We start from the raw sequence: 23,401 nt of genomic DNA, 5'->3' as shown, positions 1-23,401 counted from the left end.
GGATTTCAAACTCCTGTTAACTCTGGAACTATAGTCCACAAGTTCAGTCATGTGAGTGCTTTAGAGAAAAAAAGGAGTTTGGGGAGCTTTCACTCACCTGTCTCGTCTGACATGACTGAGAGTGCCTCTACACCCCTGACACGTGTTCTCTGACCCCACATTGGTGTGCAGGATTGGGGGAAGTTAAATGATCTGCCCAGGGTAACTCCATGCAGTGAGCAAAGGAATCTGTTTGATTAGCTTTCCTCTCAGCTCCACTTTCCCTCACAAGTGGAAATGCAGATCTAAGCTCCAATAAATTTGCCTTCCCTTTTCTTTTACTAAAACTGTGTTATAAAAATATCTGTTTCACTATGAATTTTCTTCATTCATAGTTCTTTCTTTTCATTATGCTAACATTTTTCATCATACCCAATTTTTCCATTTCCAAAATGCTGATTAAGTATTAAGAAAAAATCTTCAGCATGAACATAGCTATCAAATAAGGCAAAAGACCCAATTTGTTTTGACTTTTAAAATAATACTCATTCCAGTATCCTGGAATAACATTTTGAAAATAATTCTTAAAATGTATATTTAATTTTTAAAATGGTAGTCAAGAATTCATGTCTTTAAAGTTTTTTTTTTTTAATAGTTTTTACATTCCTATTGCTGTAATTCATTTCTATCCCTCCCAAATTTTGTTTTCTTTTCTGATGATTTCAGGATTATTTCTGTCTCAGTTTGTTTTATAAAGAAACAAGTAATATAATGATTGATTTTTATTTTAACTAAAGGCACCCCCAATATAAAAGATGAATGGATGATACATGACTATTTAATGAATTGAACTGCTGTCATGAGTCATTTGATGATTTATTGAATTTTCAACAGGTTCTTAGTGATCACAATTTAGAATTAGCACGACTACAGGAATCAATAAGAGAGTGGGAACACAAGATTGAAGACATGAAGAAGTCTTGTAAGATCCTGGAGGATAAAATGTAAGGATAATACCTTCTTTTCACTGAAGCATTTCTAGATGTGATGTTACTTTCATTAGAAAATTTTTTCTAATATTAGATGAAAATTATATTCTCTTAGTTTACTAAAGTTTCTGTGATTTTCAGCTTTACAGAACCACGTCTTCTTTTTGAAATTAACCAGTTTTTCAGATGATTAGGAGAAACAATTGAGGATGATATGTTTAATTTAGGAAGAGGGATTTGGGGGTATGGATTATCCTCCTTTCAGTTCCTTACTCCCTATAAATATGCCCCTGGAGAAAGGCATTGGTGTAATGCTACAAACTCACCTAACCATGCTGTTACAATTGTTGTTCATAGTCAAAGGGGACTTGCAGAACTTGAGAAAATACAGGGAAGCCTCAAGGCAAAAACTTTTACCCAAGGAATGGAAACCAGAAACATAAGAAAATATTCCTTCCATTTCAAAGGTCACAGTCTTTGCTTCCTTTTATTAACCTCTTTATCTACATGCTGTGTTGTCTTCTTGGTGAACCCGTGGCTAAGCATGGCCAATCTAAACACTCTGAGTTTACCTGGCACAGGTTCATCTACTTTAGAGACTGACTAACAGATTCTCCCAGGAGAATTCCCAGATTGCCCAACAAATACTGTTTAGCTCAGCTCTGGACAGGAAGGTGGGGTCTTTCAATATAAATACGGCTTCTGGGCTTACCCCTAGAGTTTGCGGCAGTTTAAAAGACAAATTGTGGTCTGAACAGTTTCCAAAAAAGGCATGTAATTTCACATATAGAATCCTATTATAATATGACTCTTTTCTACATAGGTTTGAATGTATTGCACTTAAAGTTGTATCTCTAAAATAACAATTGCACCACAATGCTACTCTACCATCAACAGTCCAAAAAATATGCAATAATCTCTATACTCAGTACTAGATTTAAAAACAGAAAGCTCAAGTAACACAACAATTAAAAATCAGAATAAAAAAATCTTTTTCTTTGACAAAGTTAGTTTTAGTTGATATCTATTTCTTAAATTCCAGGCAGAGACTCATCATGGAATTTACAGATTAACTCTTGAAATGATTTCTAGGGGTTATCATTAAAAGCCTTGCTGCTACACTGATGAAAAATTTTAAATTTATAAGCAGTCTTCATGTTAGCTAACTAGTTTTAAAAGTGTGTTCCAGAAGGAAATGGGGGTCTTCCCTGGTTGGCTCAGTGGTAAAGAATCCACCTGCCAGTGCAAGAGACACAGGTTCGATCTCTGGTCTGGGAAGATCCCACAGGCCGTGGAGTAACTAAGCCCATGCACCACAGCTACTGAGCCTGTGCTCTAGAGCTCGGGCTCTGTAGTTACCGAGCTCAGATGCTGCAGGCACTGAAGTGTGTGTGTCCTAGAGCCCATGTTCTGAAACAGAAGAAGCCATCACGGTGAGAAGCCAGTGTATCACAGCTAGAGAGGCCCCTGCTCACTGTAACCAGAGAAGAGCCCACACAGCAACAAAGACCCAGCACAGTCAAAAATAAATACATAAAATAAATAAAAATTTTTTTAAAAAGAAGGAAATGGGGATTCATTGATCCTTCATTTTGAATGGCTCACCTTTCTTTAAAAAAAAAAATTCCAGTTTTTTTAGGAGTTTTCATGTAGAATCTCACTGAGAAAAAGTGCTTTTGACTAATTTGGTGATTGAGGATATTGACCTCCTCCCTTTTTATTAATTAAACTTTACTTTTTCCTCTTTATTACTTGGCAAATTAAAAGAAAATTCTCTGTATTTTTATTTTCTCACTTAGTTCCTTTTTTCTAACTTTGGTGGTAGAGAGAAGCAGCTCAGTTCTTGTTTGGTGAATTTAAAGAATCAAAATGTTATTTTCATAATATCTATAAAATTCTTTAAATTAAACAAGAAACTAAATAATTTGCACAGGTTATCTTCTTAATGATCTATAAGTCGTAATTCCCCGTGTCCCCTCCACCATGAATTCTTTAACTTACAAGCTCACCATCTATTTTGAGGTCAAAATATTGAGAGAAAACAAAAATTACTAAATTCCAAGTTTAAATTAAATATGTAGAATTTTAATTAAATTTAAATTATGTGGACAGTTAAGAGTACCTAAAATTTACCACAAGTCCACGGGAGGCATTGCTAGTTTAATCCTTCTTCTTTGTTATTTTTAATATCCAGAATGATGTATTTGCATAATAAAAGGCAAATCAGTACCTATCTTTCTAAATTGCTATGACCTTTCTTTGTCATTGAGCTGGTTATCAGTATATGGGAACTGAGAGATTAGAAACTAAATATTGTATGTAAATAACATCCAATTTGTGACCCAAAGTATATACTTGCCATTATAGTGCAGGAGGCTGTAACAATTATAGATGCTTTTTTTTCTTTAAAGTGCTGAAGTGGTTTCAAAATTGTCAAGGTTACCAATAACTTTCATCCTGCCAAATTTCATTGATCTGGTCTAAAGTTTTTGAATTCTTAATAGAATTTGACACAGATGCTTACTTTCATCTTCTTGAAATGGTTTCTTCATTTGGCTTCCCAAATATCACCTTCTCTTATTTCACTTACCACACTGCTCCTTCTCAGGACCCTATACTTGTTCCATTTCTTCTTTCTGTCTCTAAATTTTGGACTTCTCAGCCATTCACTACCCTCTATTCTGTACTCATACTCTCCATACATGACTTCATTCAGTCTCATTCTTTCTGTATCCCCAATGACTTCCATATTTATATATTCAGCCCTGACCTATAAATGCATACAGTCTGCAGCTTATTTGACCTTTTACTTGGAAAGTTGAAGTGATACTTTCTCAGTTGTGTCTGACTTTCTGCGATCCCATGGACTGTAGCCCATCAGGATCCTCTGTCCATGGAATTCTCCAGGCAAGCATACTGGAGTGGGTTGCCATTTCTACCCCAGGGATCTTCCTGACTCAGGGATCAAACCCAGTTCTCCCACATTGTGGGCAGATTCTTTACCATCTGAACCACCACACTTGAAGGATATCTCAAATATACATGTCCCAAACAGAATTCTTAATTTCCCATCTCCTTGAAATAGCTCTTCCGTTAGTCTTCCATATCACTGTTTACCTAATTACTCCAGCCAAAAAACTAGAAGTTATCCACCATTCCAGTTTTCCTCACTACCTTACCCTAACCCAACTAGGTATCTAACCTAACCTAACCCTAATCCAGCTCTAACTCAAGCCAAATCCAAAGGCTTGACCTATTGCCTTCATCTTCAAATTATGTCCTGAGTCCAACTACTTCTCACCAGCTCCACCACTAAGCCTCAGTCTGAGCCACCAGTATCTCTTCTGGATCCTTGCCATAGACTCTACATGGTCTGTCTTCCTGTGCTATTGTCTTTCTCTACTAAGTAGCCAGAGTCATCTTTACAAGATGTGAATCAGTTCCTGTCATTCCTTTCCTTAAAAAGTCCTTCCCTGATTTCCTTCAAAATAAAATCTAAGACCCTGTGTGATCTGGGCTGTGTCTGTCTCTTCAGCCTTCTCAAACTCCTGTCTTCATCTAATACACCAGGCATGTTCCTGTCCAGGTTATTATCACCTGCTGTTCTTTCTAGATGAAAAGCTCTTCCTTAAGGTCTTCACATACCTGGCTCCTTCTCATCCTTCAGATCTTTCACAAATTATTCCAAGAGATGTTCCCTAATCACCTGTCTGCACTACCATCACCATTCTCAGGATTTCGCTATACTTTACCCTACTTAGCGGTCTTTGGATCATTTAACACGATCTGAAATATATGTTTTTTGATAACTTGCTTCTATTCTGCCTACTTCACTAGAGTATGATTTCCATGATGGTAGAGACTTTGCCTGTGCTGTATCTCCACTCTCTATATCATGTTCAGAGTGTAGGTATTCAAAAATTGCTTCTTAATGTATAAATAAATATTAATACATCATATCAAAAGAGTAAAAATTTTGACTAGTAAATAAATATGTTGCATAGGGAGATGGGGATTGGAAGTTTCTGATATCATAAGTAAATGTGGTTTTTCTGGAAAATATGTCCTAATAAGAATTTATTTGGTTTCCTTTGGTCATAGGCTTTTTTTTAAGAATAACAGGGAAAAACTGGATGATTCATCAAATTTTGAAAAAAGTGAATTACTGCTGAAGATAAAACAGGTAGGAAGATAGAAATGATGGCTTTAAGATTATAATTAATTTTTAGTTAACATTTTAAGTATGTGTGAAAATGTGAAATTCTCTCAAGATAGTATTATTTTCATTAACTAATAATAATCATGATCATTCACAGTAACTGATTTAAAGATTTGATCAGAAAGCTGGAAGAAAATAGTGAAAATCACCTAAGCTGAACCTAAAAAAAAAGTTTTGTTTTTTTTTAAATGAGGATAGTTTAAGAGACCTCTGGGACAGCATCAGTGTGCTCTAATACTCAGATTATAGGGGTCCCAGAAAGAGAAGAGAGAGAAAGGGGCAGAGAACATAATTGAACAAATAATAGCTGAAAATTACCCTAACCTGAGAAAGAAAATAGATATCTAAGTCCAGGAAGCACAGAAATTCCCAAACAAGATGAACCCAAAGAGGACTACACCAAGACACATTGTATATGATGTTGGCAAAAAAATAAAGATAAAGAAAGACTCTTAAAAGCAGCAAAAGAAAAACAACTGGCTGTATACAAGGGAACTCTGAGAAAGCTATAAGCTGATGTTTTAGCAGAAGCTTTCTAGGCCAGAAAAAAAGTGGCATGATAAATTTAAAGTGATGAAAGGATAAAACATACACCCAGTTCTCTACCTGGCAAGGCTGTCATTCAGATTTTAATGAAAGATGAAGAGTTTTATAGATAAGCGAAAGCTGAAAGAGTTTAGCAGTACTAAACCTACTTTACAAGAGATGTTAAAGGGACCTCTCTAAATAGAAAAGACCATAGCTAGAAATATGAAAATTATGGAAGAAAAAATTTCACTGGTAAAGGCAAGCATAGAGTAAATGTCAACCACTTATAAAGTTAGTGCAAAGGTCAAAATATAAATGCAGTAAAATCATCTATCAACAATAAGCAGTTAAGTTATTCAAAAAACAAAAAGATGGACAATATGACATCAAAAATATTAAATGTGTAAGGGGTAGTAAAAATGCAGAGTTGTTAAAATATTCAAACTTAAGATCATTAACTTCAGTTCAGTTCAGTTCAGTCACTCAGTCGTGTCCGACTCTTTGTGACCCCATGAACCGCAGCACACCAGGCCTCCCTGTCCATCACCAACTCCCGGAGTTCACCCAAATTCACATCCATTGAGTCGGTGATGCCATCCAACTGTCTCATCCTCTGTCGTCCCCTTCTTCTCCTGTCCTCAATCTTTCCCAGTATCAGGGTCTTTTCAAATGAGTCAGCTCTTCGCATCAGGTGGCCAAAGTATTGGAGTTTCAGCTTCAAGATCAGTCCTTCCAATGAACACCCAGGACTGATCTCCTTTAGGATGGACTGGTTGGATCTCCTAGCAGTCCAAGGGACTCTCAAGAGACTTCTCCAACACCACAGTTCAAAAGCATCAATTCTTAATTGCTCAGCTTTCTTTATAGTCCAACTCTCACATCCATACATGACTACTGGAAAAAGGGAATGGTTACCCACTTCAGTATTCTTGCCTGGAGAATTCCATGGACGAAGAACCTAGCAGGTTACAATCCATGGGATTGCATGAGTGAGTGACTGACCATGCTTGTTAGCTTTTAATTCACTTTTTTTCAGAGAGCGAAGCTCTCTAGGATTCCAGACTAAAGTGGTGGAAGGTTTTATCAGGCTTAATATCTGAATGAGCTCTGTTTACTTTTGTCCCCCATGTCAAGTAAGAGAACCAAACCTCAGTTTCCAAATGATTTCTTCTATATTAATAAATGTCCCCAGAGTAAAAGAACTTTCCTGGTGGCTCAGTCACAAAGAATCTGCCTGAGTGCTGGAGACCGCCTGAAGTGCAGGAGATGTGGGTTCAATCCCTGGGTCAGGAAGATCCCCTGGAGAAGGAAATGGTAACCCACTCCAGTATTCTTGCCTGGGAAGTCCAATGAACAGAGGAGCCTGGTGGGCTGCAGGCCATGGGGTCGCAAAAGGTGGACACGACTTAGTGACTAAACCACAACCACCAATATCAGAATAAAAGTTTTCAGTGCTAGGTTTACCAATCTGGATTTTTGCCTTTTTATAGAATTAGGCCTACTAACCTCATTATCTTATTCTGCAACACGTTTAAGATCCCTTTTCATCCTGCTATTTCAGTGATCCTTAGCCCACCATTCCTTCCTAACTTTTTTACCTCATTTGAAGCCATTCAGTAGAGATATCCAAGCACCAAGTTCTTACCTCATTCAGAAAACTAATGTTTACTGTCTTTTGTCCTTGAATAGAAATATTTAAGAAAGGGTAAGCATCCGCTGGATCATGGAAAAAGCAAGAGAGTTCCAGAAAAACATCTATTTCTGTTTTATTGACTATGCCAAAGCCTTTGACTGTATGGATCACAATAAACTGTGGAAAATTCTTCAAGAGATGGGAATACCAGACCACCTGATCTGCCTCTTGAGAAATCTGTATGCAGGTTAGGAAGCAACAGTTAGAACTGGACATGGAACAACAGACTGGTTCCAAATAGGAAAAGGAGTTCGTCAAGGCTGTATATCGTCACCCTGTTTATTTAACTTATATGCAGAGTACATCACGAGAAACGCTGGACTGGAGGAAGCACAAGCTGGAATCAAGATTGCGGGGAGAAATATCAATAACCTCAGAAATGCAGATGACACCACCCTTATGGCAGAAAGTGAAGAGGAAATCAAAAGCCTCTTGATGAAAGTGAAAGAGGAGAGTGAAAAAGTTGGCTTAAAGCTCAACATTCAGAAAACGAAGATCATGGCATCCGGTCCCACCACTTCATGGGAAATAGATGGGTAAACAGTGGAAACAGTGTCAGACTTTATTTTTCTGGGCTCCAAAATCACTACAGATGGTGACTGCAGCCATGAAATTAAAAGACTCTTACTCCTTAGAAGCAAAGTTATGACCAACCTAGATAGCATATTCAAAAGCAGAGACATTACTTTGCCAACAAAGGTTCATCTAGTCAAGGCTATGGTTTTTCCAATGGTCATGTATGGATGTGAGAGTTAGACTGTGAAGAAGGCTGAGCACTGAAGAATTGATGCTTTTGAACTGTGGTGTTGGAGAAGACTCTTGAGAGTCCCTTGGACTGCAAGAAGATCCAACCAGTCCATTCTGAAGGAGATCAATCCTGGGATTCCTTTGGAAGGAATGATGCTAAAGCTGAAACTCCAGTACTTTGGCCACCTCATGGGAAGAGTTGACTCATTGGAAAAGACCCTGATGCTGGGAGGGATTGGGGGCAGGAGGAGAAGGGGACGACAGAGGATGAGATGGCTGGATGGCATCACTGACTCGATGGACGTGAGTCTGGGTGAACTCCGGGAGTTGGTGATGGACAGGGAGGCCTGGCGTGCTGCGATTCATGGGTTCGCAAAGAGTCGGACACGACTGAGTGACTGATCTGATCTGATCTGATCTGGAGTATAATATCTACTCAAAGAGGTTTTGAGAAAGAGTTCCTACTGATGTTATTTTTTTTTCCCCCGGTATAGTTTATCTTCTGGGAAAAGAACATATAGATCTTGCTAAATGATCCTACTTTATTAATTCTTATTTTAATATGAATTATTACTTTATGGCTTCTCATCAGTGTTTATTACCTTTCTACACATTTGTCATCTTTGAGGCCCCAAGTGTACAATTAATATCTGATGTAGAATTAAATCACTCAACATTTAAGGCATAGTCTTATATGGGTGTTAAGTAATATGCCCAGTGCTCTAGTGAGTTGCCCATCAAAGAAACCATGACACAAATCCTCTACTTCAATTCTTTTTTTTTTTCCCTAGATGACTGAAAAGTTACACAATTGTCGTTTAGAGAACAAAGCTCTACGAGAGAAATTGCATACAGTTTCCAGACAATATAAGATTGTCTTAAATGAAGAGGATAAAGTTTTCATGCAGAAACGGAAAATTTATTCTGAGTATGTTTCTATCCATGACTTATACGTGACTCAACATACTATAGTTGTGGGTTGCATCTCCATTTAAGCTTATCCTAGTTTTAAAATCTATTGACAACAATGAAATATTCTTTATCCAGCCATAAATACGCCCCGAATTTGCCTCTATACATACTGAATAATGCTTTCCTCATATGGGTCAGATCAAATCCGTAAAGAGCAAACCTATTATTTTTACTTCTACATCAGATTCTTGAAAGAATAACCATGTTTTTACTCCATAAGATTGCTTAGAGAAACTGAGATCTGCTGTCATCAGAAACTGGCTCTGCACTTAAATTTCCTATCTCAGAAAAAGGTCTGGTCATTGACATAATCCCCTAACCCAGAGACTGGGAAATTATTCAAGGAAACACCCATATTTTACCAGGAAGCACCAATGTTTGTCAGTTCCACCTCCCAGATATTTCTCAGATATATCCTGTCCTCCTATCCAACTCCACTGTTTTCACCCCCTTTTAGCCTCTTTGCTTTGGTCTGCCTCTCAGAAGTTCTTCCCACTTTCTGTTTTACCACCCCTAACTTATCTGTCTCCATCTCACCAGAATGGTCCCTGTGAAACATCCCTCTGAGGTCACTCCTTTCATTAGTCATTGCATTGTTATCATCTGGGTACACCCCACTTTGTCCCACTGAGCTATGACAGATCAGCGGAGTTGCTCCATCTTAGCACTATATCCTCAGGACCTTGTCCATTGCTTAGCAGGTAATGGGCATTCACCAGCGTTTTCCTCATGAATTATATAAGTAATAATCCATTACTACACTTAAAATGAAGTCACATAGAAGTGTAATTATGGCGTCCAGGCCCACTTATGTGAAGCTGAATTTATGGTCATTGTTGTAGCATTTATGAAACAGTTACTACAATCATTTTATCTCATCCAATTGAATAGCCTACTAAGAATGATACGGTTAGTATTATTTGGGCAATAACTTCCTTAGATCAATACTAAGTTATCAGTTTGAATCATAAAATGTTCTGGTGACAAAGAATTGTAGCCCTGAAACATTTACTACTGTTATTGGTATTTGTCCTCTTCAGCTTGAGCTGCCATAACAAATTACCATAGATGGGGAGATTTAAATGACAGAAATTTATTTCTCATATTTCTGGAGACTGGACATCTGACATCTGGGTGCCAGCATGGCCAGATTCTGGTGAGAACTCTCTTCCTAACTTGCATAAAGAAGATGGTCAACCATCTTCTTGCTGTGTCCTCACAGAAGGGAGATAGAGAGACAGAGCTGGCTGGTATCTCTGCTTGCTGCTACTGCTGCTAAGTTGCTTCAGTTGTGTCTGACTCTGTGCGACCCCATAGACGGTAACCCACCAGGCTCCCCCGTCCCTGGGATTCTCCAGGCAAGAACACTGGAGTGGGTTGCCGTTTCCTTTTATGGATGGCAAAACTGAGGCTCATCCATAGGTGAAGTCTCTTTTCAAGATCGCACTGCTAGGAAGAGGTAGACCTCTATCTAAAGTTAGTCTGATTGATTCCTTCACATTTTCCCAAATCAAATACCAGAATTGATAAATTCATTAAAAGAGACACACCCACTCAGAAAGGCAAAGTGCTATTGAACTATTCTTATGGTTTTATAGTTACTATTACAATTAATGTTCTTTTCATGGCTTGAAGATTTTCATAAATTTAGAGTTAGCCACTACTGGGAAAAAACTTTGTTTCTATTTTTTACTAATTTATCTGGTAAATAGTTCCTGAACCGAAATTTCAAACTACTTTTTGAGTTCTTGGTTTTGATTGCATATTTTCTTATGCTAAGCAGTTAAAAATGATTTCAATGTTCAACATATGATAACTATTTTTTCATGGTAGAAATCAAAAACAACTGGCATTTATAGCTCAGAAAGAAAACTTCCTATCAAAAAGAAAAGTAGACATCAAAAATATGGAAGAAGGACTTATTACGCTTGGTGAGCTTCATCGGTATGTTTATTGCCTTTGAACATTTTAATCTTCATTCCTCTGCATTTATTTCTTAATAAATGGTAACAAACCTATAAAATTTGGAATATACTATAGAAAAGGAGGTTCATAATTGGCTATCTCTTGTTTTACAGTCCAGAAAGGTCATTATCATTGAATTTTTCAATGAAAGGATAGACAGGTGCTGAGTTCTATATAAGCTGCTTCTAATACCTACGTTAGAGTCTCCACATTCCCCTCTACCCCAGATCCACAAGCACATCTTCCATTCTTAATTACTGCTACTGCTGCTAAGTCGCTTCAGTCGTGTCCGACTCTGTGTGACCCCATAGACGGCAGCCCACCAGGCTACCCTGTCCCTGGGATTCTCAAGGCAAGAACACTGGAGTGGGTTCCATTTCCTTCTCCAATGCATGAAAGTGAAGAGTGAAAGTGAAGTTGCTCAGTCGTGTCCAACTCTTAGTGACCCCATGGACTGCAGCCTACCAGGCTCCTCCATCCATGGGATTTTCCAGGCAAAAGTACTGGAGTGGGGTGCCATATTTACTACTTATCCCTAATTCCAGAATATATATTGGCTTTCTAAGTTATGGGAGAAAGTGAAATTTACAGTCTCTCAGTCGTGTCCAACTCTGAGTTCCCATGGACTGTAGCCTGCCAGGCTCCTCTGTCCATGGGATTTCCCAGTCAAGAATACTGGAGTGGGCTGCCATTTCCTTCTCCAGGGGATCTTCCCCAACCCAGGGATTGAACCTGAGTCTCCCCACTGCAGGCAGGTTCTTTACCATCTGAGCTACCAGGGAAGCCCCCTATACCCGTGTATAATGTCTAAATTATACATTGAAGCAAATCAGAACTCAGTCTAAAATCCAGTTCCTCGCCAATTTGTTGACCTAAACCCTTCCTTTGTCATAGGGTTATTTCCCTTCATGTCCTCTGTATGCAATAAGTTTGCCTTAGTCCCAAGCTTCCTGACTAGCTGCTCCTTTCCTCTGTGTGTTTGCAAATGATGATGTCTTTTCCTTGGTGAGATATTACCTCCATGTTCCTCCCTCTATTAAATATTATTCTTTAATAACCTGTCCACAACTGCCTCACCAAAATCTGTTCTTCCTTATTCTTGGCTTCAAAACTTGCAAAATCAGTTTGCACTGGCCAAAAAAATTTGTAATTGTCTTTCTATTAGTCTGGCACTAAAATCTTTAGTTGTGCTGGTCTGTTTGTCTCCCAATTAGATGGTAGCCTTATTGTGCTACCACAATAAGGTTGCATTATTTTGAAGAATTATACATTGTCTATTATATATTTAACAGCTCCCATAAATGCAAAATCTAATATGTTCTTATTTTTAGAGCAACAAAGGAAGTATATCGGAAACAAATAAAAATCCTGAATGAGAACATGGAAAGAGAAACTCAGAGATGGTAAAAAAAAAAAAAAAAAGCTTATTTATATCTTAAGTACTGTATGTTGTCTTAATTAATAGTGCCCCAAAGTTGGAAAAAATAAGAGTGCTTGTTGGTTGCTAGAGTCCATGGAAGTTATTTCCCACAAAATTAAATTGTGTGAGTTCTCTTGGCTCTAGATGTGTTCGTTAGTTTGATATTTTGTTCATTGAACAGAAACAAAGTTTTTCATTCCAGTCATGTGAAGTCACCAGAGTATACTTGTCAAGGTTGGTGACAATGAGTCTTACTCAGCCAGGTGCCTATGTGGACCAGTAAGGAAGGTGACGTGAAGGGACAGAGGAGAGTGGTTAAGCACACAGTCTCAGCAGATGGACTACTTTGGTTGTTTTGCCTCTTGTTAGCTCTATGACCAGGGCTGAGTTATTTCATATCTGTCTGCTCCCATCCCTATAAAGGGAGGAATGATAGTAGCACCCGCCTTGTAAGATTGCGTGAATGATGAATGAGATGATCTATGTGAAGTATATAGCCCAGTGCCCAGCACCAAGAAAACACCCACAGAAACTTAGATATATTTTATTGTTGTTGTCATTGTTGTTATACTATTTATAAGACTCTGGTTGCACATTTTTACTCTTCTCTAGTTATCTTTTTTATGTTATGGTGGAGAGAAAAATTCGAGAATTCAGAAGCTTGAGACTTCTTACTAGCACTTTGAGTGATTTAGGTAATTCCTTTACCGTTTCTATCTGGGACTCCTTTTTCTTCACCCACCCCAGAGCCTTCCCCATTTCTATCCTTTTCTAGAGGAGGTAAGCTATCAAGTGTGGTTTGTCTACTGTCCCGCTGGATGTACTCACACAACTTCCTGTGAAGCAGCTTGCGGAGATGGCATTTGGGCCGTTAATGTTTTTTATTAACATCTTATTTTTTCAGCTAATGTGCCTAGTCTGTATCATCAATAGCACAGATAATTTTATATGATCATAATATGATTTGTTTTGTTTTGAATTCTTTCATCTTTTCAATGAACTGTGATGTCAATTTGACGATAACTCTTTTTGTTCTCATCTCCAGTATTATAACTCAGTGGAAAATAGCTTGTTTGCGGAAAAAACATGCACGTTGGGTCAAAAAAATAAAAGATGAAATAAAAGAACTTATAGATAAAATTCAAGAAGCTGAAAATAGGCGCAGTGAATTAATAGAAGAGGTAAAGGAACCCAAGGAGCTTGTGTTCGCTCCCTATATTGATTGCATATCAGTAACTCTTCAGTATTTCATTACGCTTTACCTTATTGCTGATTTCATGTCTAGAGTAAATTATGTAACTTTCTTAAGAAATGTATCCATTTGCTATGTATTAACTGTAGGAATTTAGCAAAGTAGAAATTCTCTCCAGCATATGATTTTGAAGTATGTAACTGAAACTTGAGAACAGTGTTTAGGAAAACTATCTCTAAAAATAAAGGGACTAAACGTCATTTATTTATTTATGCTCTGCCTACCCTCCAGCCCCTACTAGTTCCATGCCCAATTTCCTAATGTCATTTACACATGTTGTTTGGTGACGAAATTAATCTCTGAAGGGAAAAAACATCCCTCCCTCCCCAGTAGTTACTGAGACAAATTAGCCAAATGTCATGCAGAAAGGTATTAATTTATCTGACTGATTGAAAGTATTAATACTGACTGCTACAAGACAGATGATAAATTCTCATTTTTCCCCTAATTAGACCAGTATTAGAGAACACGATATCAACGAGTTTTTGGCAAAGATTGAACAACTTACATTAGAATTAAAACAAGAGGAGGATGCATTTGTTATCAAAGAACGAAAGTTAATTCAAGAATTAAGCAAGTTTGAAGTAAGTTTTATTTTATATCTAAGAACAATTTTATGTGGCTGTATGAAGGGGAGGGTATATTTCATGCTATTCAGTTAGTGAAAGTGAAAGTCGCTTAGTCGTATCCAACTCTTTGTGACCCTATGGACTATACAGTCCATGGAATTCTCCAGGCCAGAATACTGGAGTGGGTAGCCTTTCCCTTCTCCAGGGTATCTCCCCAACTATTCAGTTAAATGTAAAGTAAATCTTCTAGTTTGAACAGGACTACAATTAAATTCTGAATATTTATTCTTTTCCTAAAAAAGAAATAGAGCAATAAGAAATATTTTAGTTAAAAAAATATCACACACTCCAAGTTATGTAGAAGTGCTGGCAAAAATCCATGGAGGTAAGGTGGAGTGTTGGAGAAAATCATGCGGAGGAGACAGTGGGGGAGAGGAATGAAGGGTGAGGGAGACCAAGAAGGGCAATCTCAGAGGTTCTCCTTAAAGAGAGGGCATGGTACTGACCTGGAAACTGCCAGGGGCTGCCCTGGCATAGAATAGAACATGGATGCTGGAAAGAAAGACTCGCAGGGCAGAGAGTGGAAACACAACAGAAAACAAAAACCTTTTCAAGGTGCTGGTGTTACCTTGACAGGCAAGGGCATGTTTTTTGGAGACCACCATTAATAAAGTAGCTGAGAAGTAAAGAGATGGTAATAGAAGGCTTCCTGAACTTAATTCAGTTTGAAGACAGGGAAAAAGGCCTGGCTACCCCAAAGAGGAGCTTTATTTGAAGGCAGCAGTGCCTTGCTGTAGCAAGGGAATAGGCAGTCCTTACATTTCAAAGTTTAGATCTTCCCCTGATCCAAGCCCACTCTCCGCCCTCCACCACGGCCACACACACTCTGCCATGTCCTGCAGAAACCCTCTGCAGATAACTGGTCCCAGAAAAAGTCAATTCTAGAAGCAGATAAATCTTTTGCATAAAAATACTATGAGAAAAACAGGTGAAGGGGGAATGAAACTTTCATAAAATTGTTCTGGAACGCTTGAAAACTATGATTCAACATTCATCTGTGAATTCAGAAAAAAACTTCATAGAGGTGCCAAGGAAGATTAGGAGTATGGAAATACAGGAACTCAGGGAAGAGACGTCAGAAGGGGATGGCCAGAAATAGCAAGAAGGGAAATGGAAACTGGCACAACTCAGGGAACAAACAAGGGGAAAAAAGCATTGCACAAACGTGTACAAAATTAGAAGGAACAGAAGGAAGAAGCCGCAAGGTGGAAGGCATTTCTCCATTGGTCGCAGCATGTCTAGGTGCTCAGTATCCTTCTACATCTTGAAAAACAGAAATTTATAAAAGAGAGGGGTGGGAAACAGATAAAGAGCTTTGTCCTTATGAAACATTCCATTAGGGTGGGGGGTGTCTGAAAATAAACAGTAGAACATGTGATATTTTCAATGGCAATAAATGCTATAGAGAAAATAAAAATAGGAAAGTAGACTAGGGTGAGTATATATAATGCAGTCTATGTGCCCTTTTAAACAGGGAGTCAGAGAAGGGCACAGCCCTGAAGGATATGAGGAAGTGTGATGTGCAGACATCTGGAGAAGGTGTCTCCAGGCAGAGGACATGCTGAGCCTGAAGGTTCTGAGACAAGAGTTTCTATTTGAGGGATGACAGGGAGGCAGCGTGGCTGCAGCAGAATGGGGGAGAGTGCCAGCCGGGTGGGGACTCATCTTCCAGAAGCAGATGCTGACATGGAGTTAGGAGTTCAAAGGTTTATTAGGGTGTAATGCCTATGAAAGAACTAGCCAGGGGCCACTATGTAGGCTGAAACCTCTAGGGACCTCCAAAGCCAGGATTGTCCATAGGAAGAGGCCTGCCTTGGGCAGAAATGGCCTCACCCTGTACCATCTCCTTGCTCACACAATTAGTTGGAGGCCACTGAAGAGCTTGGTCTTGGCTAGATAGCCAAGGTCACTCTGAAGGAGCCAACCACCCTGGAGGCTGTCAGCTAGCCCCTTTCCTTGTCACAGGTCAGTGAATTCTTCCTTGAGGGGAGATCTAAAAGGGGCAACTCCAGGCCTGCCCCTCATTGTAGGTCCTCATGAATACACTGTCTTTTGCTCTGCATGGGCTGGGAAGCCATTGGAAAGTTCTGAGTGAAGATTATTTATTCTGAAATAATATGGCTTTCACTTAAATAGGATCGCTCTGGTTGCTATATTCAACAGAATTTAGGAAAGCAGTGGTGGATACAGGAAGACCAATTAGGAAGTGACATCAATATGCCAAGTAGCTTGACTTAGAATGGTAACTGAGGGGTGGTCAGAGGTAGTCATCATCTCAGATGATTTTTGAAACAGAGATGACAGAATTTACCCATCATACTTAATGCTAAACCAATGAGGACAGTCAGGAGTAAGACGACACCATTTGACATTGCATTCAAGCTTATACAATGAAATAAGGCAAAACAAATAAATTAGAAGTGGAAGACTGCAGATAAGAAAATTTATGCAGGTAGTCTGTTTGCCAGGCTATGTGCCCCCTGCAGGGCTATGTCCACCTGTGCCTCATTTACACAAAGACATGGACAGATGGCAGCCTGGATGCTACTATTATAAATCCCTTTTCCTTTTGAAAATCATCATCAATAACCCCAGGCACATTGGAATCCCATTTCTGCCTTTAGTTCAATTGGCATGAGGAGCCCAAAATTGAGAGGCAGTAACCTAAGATTTCTGAGAAGGCAATGGCACCCCACTCCAGTACTCTTTTGCCTGGAAAATCCCATGGATGGAGGAGCCTGGTGGGTTGCAGTCCATGGGGTCGCTAAGAGTCGGACACGACTGAGCGACTTCACTTTCACTTTTCACTCTCATGCATTGGAGAAGGAAATGGCAACCCACTCCAGTGTTCTTGCCTGGAGAATCCCAGGGACGGGGGAGCCTGGTGGGCTGCCATCTATGGGGTCGCACAGAGTCGGACACAACTGAAGCGACTTAGCAGCAGCAGCAGCAACAACCTCAGATTTTGGTTTATGGGAGTATTATTGTACCCTTGGTGGGATCATTCTCACCGGTAGTAAGACCTCTGGATGGACAGAGCCCAAATTCACAGGGAGGGAAAGTAAAATCAGTAGGTTTCATAGTGAGTCTTTCATCACTGGGCTACATATGCACATGGCTCAGGACACAGGGAAGCTGAGGGAAGTTTTGAATGATCTGAAGAAGCTGCCCACCTCCAAGAAGCCGAGCCAGCAGGCAAACACCCCCTTGCCTGAGCTGCAGCAGCACCTGGTACCCAGTCCTCTCTCCAAGCATAAAACAAAGAGCATGGTTTCTTGTTAGGGTGGTGCTGGCAGCCTAACCCTTGTGCAGGCATGGGAATGAATTAAAGTATGCACATATGTCCTTATGTGAGGAAGGCAGCCATCACTAGGCCATTCTTTTTTTAGAGAACATAGTATAGGTAATACATGATTGAGTTTCTGAACAGTGCAGTCTGGAGAAATTTACTCCTGATTCTACATTGTAATAATTTTATATTATGGTGTTTTATGTTGTTTTTGTCTTTCTGTGTTATTCATAAGAATTCTAATGACAATATGGAAGGGGACCTATCAGGCCATTAAATCACTGTATTATTGTAATTAGGGCAAGCAAGGTGCTCTATCAAAAAGAGGCCAAAATACAGTGAACATAAGCAAGATGTGCACTGAAGGGTTAACAGTCCTCTGTCTATTATTGGGAAATTGATTTTGGCTTAACTTTCTGGCTCCTTCCCCTGGTAACCTGATAAAGATGGATTCTCAGTGGTATTATCCGGCAACATTGCTTGTGCAGAACAACACTTTATTGGTGTGCTGCATCCTGACCAGGAGAATAACTAATGGGAAACCAGAGCATTGGGCTTTCCTGGATTTGGTGCCTCTTTTAAAAGGGCATGTCCCTGGTATGGACCTGGAAGCTATGCCCAAGAGATGTTGGCTCCAATTTGAACATGAGGCTTCTAAGCCAGGGAGGACTTCACATCCACCCCTGTGGGACTCTTTCTCTTGGGCTGAGTTATCACCTTGGTGGGGTCAATGGACATTAGCCTCAGGTTGGCTGTGTTGAAAGGGCACCTCCTGTTGGGGAGACAGGCCTGATGTTGCTGGCATTGAGGTTTCTTTTAAATTATGTGTATGTTCAACTTAGATAAAAATAAAAAATAAAAGTAAACTGGGTCAGTTGTGGCCTGTTTAAACCTTAAGAATCTTAGTATCTAGTTAAGAACCCCTGACATGGTCATTACAGAAGAGAGATTTTTATTTCTCTTCCTGGTACAGGCTGAAGGGAGGGGGTTGAGGGCTGGAAAGGCAGCTCTGCCATCCTCAGCATGAGGCTAACATCTGCGGGTCCAAGTGTCCTTTCTCATCCTCTTCCAGCAAGGGGAAAGAGGAAGGACCCAAGAGCCGTATACTTCTTCCTGTTTTAGGGCCAGGACCCAGAAATGGCATACCCCACTTCTGCTCACAGACTCACTGGTCACACCCCCCTGGGAGGAAAGCTGAGAAGTCACTCTCGTTGGCAGCCATCTGCTCAGCTAAAACTCAGGAGTCCTGACAGAACAGGAGAATGGATGCTATATGTCAGTTGGCTGTTTTTGCCTTAGTCATTAGTTTAAGCCCACCCTGACTTTCTCGGAGAGACTCAACTATATTCCATTTGAAACTAAATAAGACCTGAGTTTGAATAAGTAAGCAGGCATGCTCATGTTTTGCTTTGGGCACTTTTAACCCATGTATTGTAGTATTATATCCATTTGTTTCTACCCCCTCCCCACTTCTTACTTACATCCACATTTCTTGGAGCTGGCATATATTTTTTTTACTGTGCTTGTGCTTAGTCACTCAGTTGTGTCTGACTCTTTGCGACTCCATGGATTGTAGCACCCCAGGCTTCTCTGTCCATGGGATTCCCCAGGCAAGTTGCCATGCCCTCCTCCAGGTTTCATAATGTATGATCAATCAAAAGAAAGTTTCACAAATAGTTTTAGGGCACATATAAGGTAACAGCAATAGAACCATAGCAGTCAAGCTGTAGAACTGAAAGGATCTTTGGAGAGCCCAGCGAATTTATCTCCTAACATTATAGATTGCCAGAGAGTCAGTGAGTCAGCCAACAAATATTTATTAACTATCTAGTGTGTGCCAGATATCTTTCTATGCAACTTAGGATAAGAAGTGTCCAAGACAGAAGTTTCCACATCAATGAACTTACCTTCTAGTCTAGAATATTCTGTGAATTCTCCATAATCATACCTCACAATCAGCTTTCTGTCTTTCAAGCAAAGATTCGCTGAAGAAGCACAAATTAGCAAAGAAAAGGAAGTTGAGTTAGACAAGTGTCTTCCACAGCTTCAGGTGGCAGAAGAGGAATTCACAGACAAAAACAGAAAATTTCAAAATCTCATCGAAACTGTTACAGGTAGATATGAAGTACTTAGTAATTGACTTCAAGCCCAGGTACGGATTTCACTGTCATCTGCTAACACAAGGTGGGCCATTCATCACAAGCCAATGGTGAAATTCTCTCAAGCTTTTTCCATCATCTTTAATTCTCCATTCTCTAGTTTTTGCCTCTTCTAGTTTCCTCTTCTCCACACCACAATCTTACTGTTAACACTTGTCAAAATTTTCTTCTCTTTTAAACACTATTTACAACTAAGAATTAGTAACAACTATATTATATAGTTTCTGTCTGTACTTGGTAAAGGTATAACCAATTTCTTTACCTTCTACCATGCAGAAAATTTTTTATGTTTCTTAACATAAGTTTACAAATTATATCTTTTTCCAGCTATGACTTTAACCATTTATCAAGTAGGTACTCCTTAGATTTTTTTCGCTAATCTAACCCCAAGGCAGAGATAGATACGAACTTGTCTCAGATCTGGGGGCTTCATATAGGATATGAAATGTGTCTGAAAGCATGTTTTGTGTTTTAGTTCATGGCACAACCATGTGTGCATTTAATATAAAAACAATTATTCTCCCCCAAAAGTTGGCCGTTGTCATCTAAACCTGAATGCAAAAGTTCAGATCTAGAACCATCCTAGAGGTGTGACTCTTGTCTTGAATCTGGGGAGTGAAGGGTCATTAGCCGAGAATTTAGGTTCTTAAGCAGGACAACTTCCAGCATTTCTATCTTCTAGATGATAGAAGAAATGCCATTGCAATCAGGAGGCCAGGACCAAAATTACAGAAAGTACTGGAATGGGAGTAAAAAATGTGCACTGTGCTGGGACTGACCAGCTGGCAAAGATGACTATGGGGATAGCAATTAAAACGGTGTGTCAGAACAGGGCAGGCACATGGAAGCCCATACGCTGCAATGTGAAACAGATATTCAAAGTGAATAGTGATAATTGTCACAGAGGGCAGATTTTTAAGAATATAAGAATAAGAATAAATGCCTAGGTAACTGGTCTGGTTCCCAGTCCTCAGTTGGTTTCCACTTTTGCCACGTTTCCATTTGGTTAACCCAGTTAAGTTTCCTTCATCTTTTACCACTTTTAGCAAGACTTACAATGTGTATATATTCTGTTGCCAGGTATCTACTTCTCCAACTTCCCTCCATCCCTTCTTGCACTGGGTGGGGCATATAAGAAACACTATGAGTATAAAAGTAAGCAATATATTGCAGTATACTGCAAGGACTGATTCTCTTAAGTCAAAACAAAGGGGTAAAACACCGAAGAAAGTAGAAGGGAAGGCAGGAGAAAAGAAGGAAAGGGGACAGAAGAGCAATGTGCTTCAGATAGTAGGAACTAAACCTTTTAGTCCCTTACTCACAGATAGGATTAGATAGTCAAAAATCACCAGGCATCTCAGGAAAAAACTCCAACATGAATGACAGAAACTAAAGCAGACAGAAAGAGAATTTGGTAGAAACATGGACAACACAAAGAACATAATATAGATTCTCAGGGAGTACATATTCTCTCTATATTATTATATATAATGCATATATATTCTCTATTTATTGCAGAGAATATATATTCTTTCTATTATAGAGAATATATCTTAAAGGTGTATTCTTAGAGAAATAAAATAAGATATTGCATTTATGAAAAAAGATGCTTAAAAGAACAGAGAACATGAAAGAGTAGAAATAAAAAATGTAACAACTAAAATTTTAGAATTCAATAAGAGAATTATAAAAAAGTTAAGAAGATTTCTCCAAAAATAGAAAAAAAAACAAGGAGATAACAGGATAAAGTTTAAGGAAATTATAAAACTATTCTGAGGTATCAAATATCTAACTAACAGGAAAGACAGAGAAAAATGGAAAGTATAAATTTATCAATAAAATATTACAAAAATATTTCTCAGAATTGGACAATATGAATTTCCTATTTCAAAGGGCCTATCAGATTCCCAGTACAATATATGAAAGAAAAGACACTAACTAAGCCACATCACTGGATTTCAGGAGGGAAAAAAAAAAAAGATTGTAAAGGCTTCTAGAGAGAAAAAGAAGATTTTACACAAAAGATTAGGTACCAGAATGGTTTCAGACTTCTTAGCATCAATATAACAGTAGAATTTAGAAGATATTGCCTTCAAAATTTTGAGAGAAAAAAATTTCTTAACATTAGATACCCATCCGAACTATCAGTCAACTAGAGATGTAGAATAGAGATATATTTAGATATATAAGACCTCATCTACTGTGTCTCAGGAAGCTACACAAAATTTGCTTCAACAAATAGAAGAAATAAATTAAGAGAAAGAAGAGGGTATGAGTTTCAAGAAGCAGGAGGTCTAACATGAGAGAGATGCCAGGGGAAGTCTCAGGAGGCCAGCTTTGCAGTAGGACTCAAGAAAAACGCACAGAAGACAGTGGGGGAGGGCAGAAGAATGGAACTGCTGGACTACCTAAGGTGTCTGACCACATGGGAAGTAATTTTCAGAAAGATTTTACAATGCTATTATAGATTTTGGTGTGAATCAATGATATATATGTGGAAAACTAAGCATTATTTTTTAAAAAGGGAGGTAATTTTTAACTCCAGGAAAAACAAACAAAAACTATACAAGAAAAGAAATATAGTCATACTGTACCATTTGTCTCATCAGTGAATAAACTTTGCACTATCATAATGATCCAAACAGTTGGAATTCATTTGAACAAAATCTGTAATTAATGAGGAGGTTAGAGGAAGCAAACGTGGAGGTTGTGAGTCTTCACAGGAGATGTGACGATAGGAGTAAGTGTCTATGTCCTCCTCAACTGTATCAGGAAGTAAGTAGGAAAAAATTTAAGAAAGAAAAGGAAAAAAATTTTATAAAGAAAAAATTTTTCAGAAAGAAAATTTTGAAGGAAGAGGAAAAAGTAAAAATGAGTTAAAAATGGTTGATTCTGAAGAGTCAAACACAGGGGTGGAAACAGCAATGGGGAACACCTGACTTCTGATTTTGATCATAAGCCTTAAAATAGTATTCGGCTTTTAAAACCAGGCATATGTCTTATTTTCTTTTATTTAAATAACATTGTGAGTAGTTATTTTTTCTCTCTTTCTTTATAGCGCAAAAAAATGAACAAAATTTACTGAATAATAATATTTCTCAATTTACAAGAGACTTTATACGATACATTAACAACACGGTAAAGTATAAATATATTCATTCTTTTTTCATTTCATCAGAATATTGGTATATATAGACAATGGTACTTACCTAGTGCCACTAGAGTTTTCAAGAAAGTCGCATTGTTTAAACTTACCCTATTAAACCAATGTTTTGAAATTTTTAGTCACAGCATACACACTTGTATATAGATACACACGTGTGTATATATATGTGTGTATATATACATATATATATATATATATACACATGTATATATATGTATATATATGTGTTCAGTTCAGTAGCTCAGTGGAGTACGACTGTTTGTGATCCCATGGACTGCAGCACGCCAGGCGTGCCAATTCCTGAAGCCTGCTCAAACTCATGTCCATTGAGTCGGTGATGCCATCCGATGATCTCACCCTCTGTCATCCCCTTCTCCTCCTGCCTTCAATCTTT

At 38.6% G+C, this 23,401-nt stretch overlaps 1 protein-coding gene across 5 annotated transcripts in view; it reads left to right on the top strand.

The window, feature by feature from the left end:
- Positions 1-23,401, top strand: part of CCDC175 (coiled-coil domain containing 175) — a 74,458-nt gene that overhangs the window by 28,028 nt on the left and 23,029 nt on the right. For all 5 annotated transcript variants that reach the window (XR_009496073.1, XR_009496072.1, XR_003036709.2 and 2 more), the window contains 9 exons: positions 874-983; positions 5,070-5,151; positions 8,947-9,083; positions 10,961-11,071; positions 12,424-12,495; positions 13,558-13,693; positions 14,217-14,348; positions 19,658-19,796; positions 22,900-22,979. Coding sequence is in view for 2 of the 5 variants with exons in the window: in XM_005212054.5 (XP_005212111.1) it covers positions 874-983; positions 5,070-5,151; positions 8,947-9,083; positions 10,961-11,071; positions 12,424-12,495; positions 13,558-13,693; positions 14,217-14,348; positions 19,658-19,796; positions 22,900-22,979 (999 nt within the window). In the remaining 3 variants the exon portion in view is untranslated. The remainder of the gene's footprint in view (positions 1-873; positions 984-5,069; positions 5,152-8,946; positions 9,084-10,960; positions 11,072-12,423; positions 12,496-13,557; positions 13,694-14,216; positions 14,349-19,657; positions 19,797-22,899; positions 22,980-23,401) is intronic.

This window comes from Bos taurus, chromosome 10 (assembly GCF_002263795.3).
Source record: "Bos taurus isolate L1 Dominette 01449 registration number 42190680 breed Hereford chromosome 10, ARS-UCD2.0, whole genome shotgun sequence".
In the NCBI taxonomy this organism is placed as follows: domain Eukaryota; kingdom Metazoa; phylum Chordata; class Mammalia; order Artiodactyla; family Bovidae; genus Bos; species Bos taurus.
This window is presented reverse-complemented; position numbering and strand designations above follow the sequence as displayed.